Source organism: Vicia villosa, linkage group LG4, assembly GCF_029867415.1.
Source record: "Vicia villosa cultivar HV-30 ecotype Madison, WI linkage group LG4, Vvil1.0, whole genome shotgun sequence".
In the NCBI taxonomy this organism is placed as follows: domain Eukaryota; kingdom Viridiplantae; phylum Streptophyta; class Magnoliopsida; order Fabales; family Fabaceae; genus Vicia; species Vicia villosa.
In genome coordinates, this window is record NC_081183.1 from 145,976,343 (window position 1) to 145,986,326 (window position 9,984).

The following is a 9,984-nucleotide window of genomic DNA, read 5'->3' on the forward strand; positions in this document are numbered from 1 at the left end:
ATACATTTCTGACTTTCTGTTATGCACCCTCACACATACTGTTCTTTTGTTTTTGAAATAACGCCATATTTTACGACTAAATTTATTTCAGAAATGCATTTTCGAAAATTTCTCAAAATGCTGCAAGTGACCGAAAAAGCTTACTGTCATCTATCTACACATAATTAAGCAGCTTCTTTCCAAAAAGGCAAAAGGTTCTTTCTCAAAACCAGAGCATTTTGCTGCTGCCATATGATGAACATTAATAACACTATTTTGTACTGTTTGTATACATTGTTTTGGTTAATTTATGCAGTCTAGATTTGTGTTTTAAAAAATATGAAGGGGTGTCAAATATTGGCCATGGCCTGACATCGGTGGTGGGTTTTTTGGCACTCCGCTATGGCTGAAATTATGACGGATGGTAGCTCCATATGTGGATATAAAACTAGGAATCAGAAATGCATTTCCGTAAATTTTCAGAATTGCAATTTTAAAATAAATTAAGTTGTACCGGATGTATCTCAAATTTGAAAAAAATTGTACGTGCATGAGTGCATTCTGAAAACGCATTTCCGGTTTTTAAGAGTATTTTTAAAATTTCGCTAGAAAAACATAGGGTAGGTTAAAAAATCCCCTTATGTATTTAGGCGGGTGATCAATGATCACTCAAATGTGAGATTTCACACGTGTTGACGAAAGGTCGGTGGTGAAATCCATGGATACGTTCTGTCATATTTGGAAAGATACTGGAAGAGGTTTCAAGAGGCCAAATGCTTTCTAATTTGAATGTATGACATTTGAATGTTTGATAGGTGATGCATGCAGACACAGATTCCATAACATCTTGTGCAAGGCGTGGTAAGTCGAATAAGGCATCCAAGCAAACCAGGGTGCCGCGTACCCAGGAACGACCTCCAATGGGAATCTCGTGGAAATTTTGTAATTGAGGTCCGAACTCAGACTGCAATGGAATAAGAAGTCTATCTTAGTAGTAGAGGATACCCCTATTTGAAGGAAAAAGTAGTAGCATGAAGTGGTTGGGGCTAGAACTTAGTGGAAAAGGTAATACCTGCAGGGCGTGGGACATAAAAATAACATAACTGATTTAAAATAAAGGTCCTACTGAAAGAAAAAAAACAGAGGAAATTATTGATGATAGTGGGGCAACTATTCTAGACATAAAAGTTTTGGAAGATGTGAACATACTTTTTTAGGAGTGTGATTAATGTAGGGTATTATTGGTAATGGCTCGGCATGACAGTATGGGTGGATCCAATGACAATGTTAAACATGAATCTGCAAATTCAGGGGCAAGAAGCATGGGATGCTGTCAATAAGATGGAGCCCTTCAAAGTGATAAGAGAGATGTTATAGGTCAACTGAATAAAGGACATAGTATAATCTATGAACATAACAATAAATATAAAGATGGATAAAATAGGAGCATGTGGTGTTGAGATTGCCCACTTATCTTGAGTCCCTAATTCTACAACATTCAAGTACCAATGAAAGATACACACAGAATGGAGAAGATTTAACAGTTTTATGCTTTTTCCAACTACCAAATGAGCCACACTTCCTAAAAACTATAATTCAGATAAATGTTCAACATGTAAATTGCAATTAGGGCATCAAACTCCAATAACTTATTTTCAAATTCTTCATCATTTCACATTCTTCGTCATCATTCTTTTGCTACAACCTCCTCCTCTGGGAAATAATCTTGCCTGGGAAGTAGTAGATCACGAGTTAATAGTGTTTCAACATGCAGATACAAAACAGTACCAAAATCAATCTTTGCAACAGCACCAAATATATCAATGGCTATCACATAAGGTTAATCTAAAAAAAAGAGGATGTTTTTCAATTGAAATTGTAATTTGTCCTTCTATGTTGCTTTTCAGGATTTTCAAGAAAATGCCAAAATTTGATTTTAAAATAAATTCAATCCAACCCTCTGAATCAACAGGCATATTTTTGGGCCCATGAACATTGAATCACAAAGTAGCAAATTAGCAAACTCACAGAAGCTTCACATAAATACTGATAAATATCACTTACCGCAATTTGCGTGAGAGTTGGTATATGCCGGTTCCTGCCATTGCAACATTAACACTAAAAAGATTCCAATTTTTCTGCAACATCAAAAGTATTTGCCACTAACATATGAGGATTACGGAAAAGTGTATTGCACATAGAACCTAAAATAATTTTACATTCCTAATAATATTCAGAAACTAATATATGTAGTAGTTCTCAATTTTCCTACTCTTACTTTTTCCAGCCATTATGATCAGTAAGAAAATGTTCATTTAGTAATTGTCTGGCAGCTAAATAGTACCTAAAAGTTGCCGTGTAAACAGAGATTAAAACTATTGTATACTCTATGTTTAATATTAAGCCTAGGATAAGGTTTTAATTTCTTGGCAGACACGCATACATTCAGGGAGGGAGCTGATTGGTATACGATAAAAATTCAGACAAAGCAAACATCAGTAAGGTTTAAAGTCTAGAAAAAACCAAAGATTATGGAGGAAGTGATAAATGCCAAAGAAAATCATATTATTTATCGCGTAATTTAACTAGGCAACAAAAAAACTGGAATACAAGTATAGTCTTTATAGATTCTGCATTGCATGTTATAGTCAAACTGATGTTAGAGAATTAACAAGTTAGGTATGCCATACTCTTGGAAGAGAGAAAATGCAATTACAAACCAGAATCATACACACATCACATATAGTGATGAAGGTGTGAAGTGAAACTTTGCTTGCATTGAAGTTCCACAAATGATCCTGAGTCCGCTAAATTTTCAATTTTTCATGAAGTAGTCAAAAGTAATCTGTCTTTGAGAGAGAAAAAAAACTTACTGGAGTGATTACAGTGCTGTAACGCGACCAGATAAGTCCAGTAGCCATGACAGCTGTGTTAAAATAAAAAAGGAATCAGCAATGTATAGATGTAAATAAAAGGCAATACACGACAATATATGCTAAGATCTGCTTGCAACATGAATACACTACATTCCGTGAATTCATTCACTTGCACATGGCGGCTCCTTTTAGAGAATCCAGAAATACACATTCTCACAAGGGTGAGTGATGAGCGAACGCCCGCGGGTGGGTGACAGAGAAGTCTGCAATAGATAACACAAAATGCAGTTATATATGCACATGCATACCTAGTTGCTGAGGATATGAAATCTTCTCAGGTGGTTTTGAAAAATCAGCAATATTGGCAATGCTGATACCCCACTTAAATGTAGGGGCCCAGAAGTGAACTGCACAAAATAAATAGTCAATTTATGCATCAATAATGCAAGTCAACAATAACACTTTAACACTTGACAACAACATTGGTAATTGGAAACAAAAAAGAGACAACATTGGTACTAATGCTTAAAGCAACAGACACACACACACACTCTCTTCACTCACTATTATAAGTAAAATTGATATATTTTTTTACTACGAAGCACAGACACCAAACCACTACACTGACACGCCGACACATGTATTAATTTGAAAACTAAATAAATTAAACTTAATTACAAGTGTCAGTGTTAGTTTCGATCACCAACACTGACGTATTTTTTCAGAAGTGTTGGTGCTAGAGAACTTTTTTGAACAGTTGATGTATAGACTAATATATAAACCAAATACATCAACATATGAATGAACTAAAAAAAGTCAAATTTGCTTAAAATAGTGATAAGAGGGTCTATGCAGAATACATAAATCTTCACTATCTTTTTTTATCTACAAAAAGGCTAAATTAAGCTACCTTCACTCATCATACATGCAACAATTTCCTTCTATAATTCTAAATCTTTGATAGTATGAATAATAAGAATTGTGGTTAGGTCTAACCCATCCCTACAAAACCGGTTTGTAGGGTGAGAATTGCCCCCATTTATAAGCATATGCTCAAGTCATATATTGTCTAATAAGAAACTCTAACAATAAAATAATAAGCAAAATCCTAAATTAAAATGAAATAAGAACAGAAACTAATAAACAAATCCCCAATTTCTAATAACAACTTTTTGCATCCCTTCACCCTAAAAATAACCCCTTTTCTACAAAGCAATCAAAGGCCAGATTAAGCATTGACCTTCCAATAAATCAGTAATCAGGAATCAAACATTTACCATCTAATTAATCTTAATCACTAATTAGGGATCCAAATCAAATAGCTGCTATATATATAATCAGAGATACCGTATCAATGGAAAAACAACAAATTCACAAACAAAAACACAAAGCGATACGAAAAAACCCGAAAAACGTGAAGTAACTGACTGGTTTTTGGTCCGGCAGGGTGATTCCAAAAGGCTTGAAGCTTTGAAGTCGCCATGAAAGGAATCCTTCTTATCTTCTCCGATTGAAATTGAATTGGATTTGGTTTCAGCTTCTTACTCAACTTAGAGAAACTATATTATTTATAATTATAATGTTATTATATTTTTTTTATGGGCCATGATAACGTCTCAGAACATGCTTTAAAGATTCAAAATAAAAAAAGTATTTATAATGAATTGAATTTACATATTTTTTAAAAATTTATTATTTTTTAAATGAACTAGTGGCCGAGATATCATGCTTTAAAAATGAATAATTAACATATCATAGGTTTATATTACTGTACAATTATTTAATTATTTCTATTTTTCTATTAATTTTTTTTTTATTCCTAAAACATTCGTTAACTTTTTCTTTATACTAAAATCCAAATCCTCGTGAAACACACACTCTTAATTTTATATTTAATATGTAAAGTTATTATGGTAAAATGTAGTATTTAATGATATTTATTTATTTTGTATGTACAAATCGGTTTAATATCGTCTACTGTTTTTGAGAATTTCATGTGTCAGACAGTCGATTCAGATTTTTTTCTCACTCTTGTTAGGGTCATGATTCATGAAATAATAGTATATGTATTAGCTAATATTTAAAAATAGTAAAATTCTACTATCTTTGAATTAAATTAAAATTTTTAAAGATAAATACATAAAATGGATTTTTTTTTTTATATAAATTGTTAGTTGATTCAATGAAAATTAAAGTAAATGGATTTTTTTTATATAATTTGTTAGTTGGTTCAATGAAAATTAAAGCAGTGATAATAGATGCTGTATTTAGTGAGTAGGATTATGATTTAAGTCCATTAATCGAAAGAAGACTCCAATGAAAATTGAAATTATTTGATGTGAGAAGTGTTATATGAAAATTTGATAAATATTAATTTTTTTTAGTAAATATGAAAAAGATAATAAATAAAAAGATAAAAAAAATATTAATGATAAAGAAATAGAAATTAGTGCACTATAATATAATATATAAAATTAATAATAAAATCAAAGTTTTTCTATGGGCAAATTGAAGAACATAATAAATAATGTTATTATTTAAATTTTATTACTCTTCTGAATACTTGCAGTGAGTTTTTTTTTTTTTTGATAAATTATACTTGCAGTGAGTTGTTAAAGTAATAATTGATCTTTAATTTAATGATTGCATATCTTTTCTTAATTATAAAATTTTGATAGAAAATTTAATGTTATTATTTAAATTTTATTACTCTTCTGAATACTTGCAGTGAGTTTTTTTTTTTTTGTTTTGATAAATTATACTTGCAGTGAGTTGTTAAAATAATAATTGATCTTTAATTTAATGATTGCATATCTTTTCTTAATTATAAAACTTTGATAGAAAATTTAGATGATTTTTCTCCATTATTCTATTGAGTGATGACCCCTAAGTGGAGTCACACAACTTAAAGAAAAAGAAGCAATGTCTTAAAAGTAATGGATTTGGTTGGTATTGGCCCTTGTACATATAAGAAAAGAAAGGAGATTTGAAATTACTAACCAGAAAAAGAAAGGAGATTTGAAATCACTAATTATTTTGATAATTATTTTGATATATTTTATAAGGAGTTATAATTTTTCTAATTTTTTTTAATATTTTATTTTTATGAAAGTGTTATTTTTTTGTTTAATTTTCACCTTTAATAATGGTGGTAGTTTCCTCATGCTATTATAAAGTTTTTGTGTGTGTGCATTTATCATTTTAAATAGTAAAAGATTTTATTAGATTAGATTATGTAATTTTTGTTTTCTCACTTTTAAAAGAAGTTTTTCATATTAAAAATTTGACGTTTCTAATGTGATTTTTGTGTGATTATTATGTGATTTAAAGTTGGGTATTGTGTTTGTGTTTAATTGCTTAGGTGTGAGAATATATCTCATCTTAAATATTATTTAACTATTATATGATAGATTTGTTATGAAATTAATAAGAAGTAATATAATATAATATAAAAATAGTAATATAATATAATATAAAAATAGAAATGAAGGAGAGAAATAGAAGAGAGAAATAATACTACGTATTATATTATTTTCATTAGTGTCGATTTTAAGTACAATATAAGTCATATTTATAAGATATATGTAATAAATAGAAAATCAATATGAAATCTTCTAATTGTTGGACATCCATAATCATGTTATTTATAACACTCCATCTTGAATGTCCATAAAGAATATGCCTCACTAAAATTTTATTAGAAAAAACTCCGTGAAACAAATTCTAGTGAAGGAACATTCTTTTTGAAGAAACTACCTTGTTACTAATTAATACAGATTATTACAAACAAGAAAGAAAATTTTGGAAGACAATAATCAATTATTTATAATAGTCCTCTTCGGATATTTGTTCATGATATGTCTCGTTAAAACCTTACTAGAAAAACCCAGCAGAAAAAAACTTAGTGAAGGAAAAAAGTACATTATTCTTTTAAGAAAAATTCATTTCTCCCTCTCAGCTGAACGAATGCATTTCTCTCCTCAGCTGAATGATTATTTCTTCGACGATGAAGACCAATCTTTTTGCATTGAAAGGTCTGAAGTATATGTCTGACTTTGTTTAAATGTGTCTTCTTGTAGGTGAAGAACTATAACTTGCCAGTATAGTTATAGAAATTAACATATCATGGTGTGTATAATTAGCAAGATAGATTAGTGCTTGAATTACACTAGGATATGGTACTTCAAGAATAATGCTTTTTTCATCTTTTTCTCGAGGTCTAAAAGAATCATCTGCACATTCCATGATCTAACCTTATATAGGTAGACAACATACAAGATTTATCCATATAGGAACATTTTAACATTTTGCTATATACGAGATTTTCTCATATAAAAATATTTTAATTTTTTTTCTATATAACCTTTTTGGTATGTAAAAGTTTCATTTTCTAAATGTTCATTTAGTAATGACTTTTTCTTTCCCAAGTCCTTCATCTCAAATAATTTCTTAAAACAATTTATAGCTTTTGGAATCTCTTCAGGAGTTCCAATAATTTTATGTCATATACATCGATAACTATTATAGAAAAGTATTTTTTTAGAAATTTTTATAAAAATACAAGGACTTGTGGACTTATTTGTATATCTCTCCCTTAACAAATATTTATTAAGATAATTATATCACTTGTGTCTATATTTTTTTAACCCATGAAGATACTTGTTCAATTTTATGCCTTATCAGCTGAACTATACAAATAAGATGTTACAACATCCATCATGTTCAAATCAAGTCATTCATGTGCTACAAGACTAATTAATCAAAAATTAATCGAATCCACTACATGTGAATATGTTTCATCAAACTCGATCTCAGGTCTTTGTAAAAATCATTGAGCAACAAATCAAACTTTATACTATTCTTCTTTTGCTTTTTTATAAGAACTCATTTATATCCAATTGCTTTCACACCTTGAGGTGTTCAAACTACATGCCCAAAATCGAGTCACTTGTAAAGTAAGTTTAATTATTCTTCAATTGAATATATTCATTTTGGCCAATTTACACTTTGTCTACAATCTTTGATAGACTTTGACTCATGATTCTTTTTATCATTTATCACTTTTAGCGTTATATTGTATACAACGACATTGTCAATATTGACTTTATTTTGGTTATCTTAATTTCGGTTTCATCGTATTTCATTCATGACATAATTTAACGAGATTTCTTTATTTCATTTTTCAAGTACTTGATTAGTTCTTCTGGAACTGAAAAATAAATTATGTCAAAGTGCTCTTAGAATTTTCATATCCTCAATTGAGTCATACTTAACTTTAGTTTCTTTTCTAGGTAGAGGATTTTTAACATCGAAACCGACTTTCTTACCACGCTTCAGACGCGACTACAACTCATTTGTAATATTAGATTATCCAATAGAAAATCTATTCAGGCCGAATCAAATATTTATAATATTCTAAGAGATATTATAAGATATTTATAATATTTTAAGAGATATTATAAGATATTAATATTCTTTTTTATTCTTACAATTAATGAGACATGTTTTGAGTTTTGTCATGGATTTGTTGGGTTTTAACAATTATAAATATGTATTTGTTCTGTTATTGTAAGTGTGACAATTTTAGAACTTTATAGCAAAAAGGAAGAAATAAGAGTTTAGGATTTAAGAAAACATTTTAGAGTTATATAGAAGGATCAGACAATACATTGAAAAACACTTAGGTAAAAAATAGGATTTGTTCTAGGAAACCTTGAAGGCTATTTTCTTATAACTCTTTTGTAATTTATTGTAACAACTTTTGGAGTATATTGAATTGGAGAACTGTTGTCTCCTTAGATGTGAATCATTTGATTGAATTAGGTAAACAAACTTGTTGTGTTTCTCGTCTTCTTTTTATCTTCTTCTGCCAGGTTAATACATTGTCTTATAGCATTAAAGAGTTACAATTGTTGTAGGCCATTTATTCTGATTGTCATTGTTCTTTGTCCCCACACATCAAATTTTTTGTTGTGATTGGATTCTGAAAAATTTACTCACAAGCGATTTTAATTATTCTACCAATTTCACAACAAGTGGCGCCTACCGAAGAGCATAAGGGTATTGTTTACAAGTGAGAACCATGACTAAATCGGATATCACAGTTTTTCGGAGACAACAATTTTGGGTTGTAGAAAATGAAGATGCAAACAATTTTAACTCAATGAGAAGTGTATTGGAGCTATGACAAAAGCAGAGAAAATCGAGATGGTGGATATGGATAAAATTGCCATTATCTTGTGTCTCGGGATAAAATTTTTAAAAAAAGTTGTCAGGGAATAGCAGACTTGACCCAAGGGCAAGGCAAGCAAAACCATTGCCTTGGGCCTCACCATTTTATCCCATAAACCAGGCCTCCAACTCCGTAAACAAATATAATTAAACAGACGAAAATACTTTGTATCGTAACCCCATGCAAGACCGATCCAACACATATTAAAGATTAAGGCGTTTTAAAATAATTTTTTTAATTTATTAATAATTATATCTTTAATTAAAATTTACGTAACATAAGAAATTGTTTATTTAGTTGTTATAATCAATTTTGTTTAATTTATTTTTAAATTAATAATAAAAATAATCATTTAATTATTTTTGCTGTGACGTTGTTGATATTAGGGTTAAGTATGTTTTTGATCCCTATAAATATCTCAAATTTCTTTTTTAGTCCCTATTAAAAAAATGATATAGTTTGGTCCTCACAAAATTATTATGCATGTAGTTTTAGTCTCTACTGTTAAACATATGTGTATTTTTGAATGATTATTTTACAGACATGTTGAAAATGTTGTAAAAAGTTCCTCGAAAAAAAAAGGAACTCAAAATTTGATTTCTAAATCACGATTTCCATTACTTTTATCATTATCTTTTAGAATTTAAAAAAAAATCATATTTAATTCTTCTCATTTTAAAAATTATATAATTTAGTAAGGAAATATTTAATATTCTAAACACGTATGAAAAAAATTATTCAATAAATTAAAATTTTAAGGATAATTAAACAGTTTTCAAAATTTTAAAAAATAAAAGGGACTAAAACTAAATGCATAAAATTTTTATAGGGACTAAAATATGTCATTTTTTAATAAGGACTAAAAATAAAATTTGATATATTTATAAGGACAAAAAA

At 29.0% G+C, this 9,984-nt stretch overlaps 1 protein-coding gene across 1 annotated transcript; it reads right to left on the reverse strand.

Moving 5' to 3' along the window:
* Positions 1-1,393: 1,393 nt before the first annotated feature.
* LOC131595408 (mitochondrial pyruvate carrier 4-like) lies at positions 1,394-4,448 on the reverse strand. The gene is made up of 5 exons (XM_058867751.1): positions 4,284-4,448; positions 3,164-3,262; positions 2,853-2,905; positions 2,044-2,117; positions 1,394-1,709 (listed from the first exon to the last, which is right to left on the reverse strand). The coding sequence occupies exons 1-5, from the start codon at positions 4,336-4,338 to the stop codon at positions 1,667-1,669; spliced, it is 324 nt and encodes a 107-aa protein (XP_058723734.1). The 5' UTR covers positions 4,339-4,448; the 3' UTR covers positions 1,394-1,666.
* Between the last annotated feature and the right edge of the window lie 5,536 nt (positions 4,449-9,984).

Bases quoted from the DNA above. Each gene is read 5' to 3' on its own strand.
- LOC131595408 (XM_058867751.1), bottom strand. From the start codon at position 4,338: ATGGCGACTTCAAAGCTTCAAGCCTTTTGGAATCACCCTGCCGGACCA. The intron at 3,263-4,283 runs GTCAGTTACTTC...TATTTTGTGCAG, and splicing joins CCCTGCCGGACCAAAAACCA to TTCACTTCTGGGCCCCTACA. The intron at 2,906-3,163 runs GTATGCATGTGC...ATTTTAACACAG, and splicing joins TTCATATCCTCAGCAACTAG to CTGTCATGGCTACTGGACTT.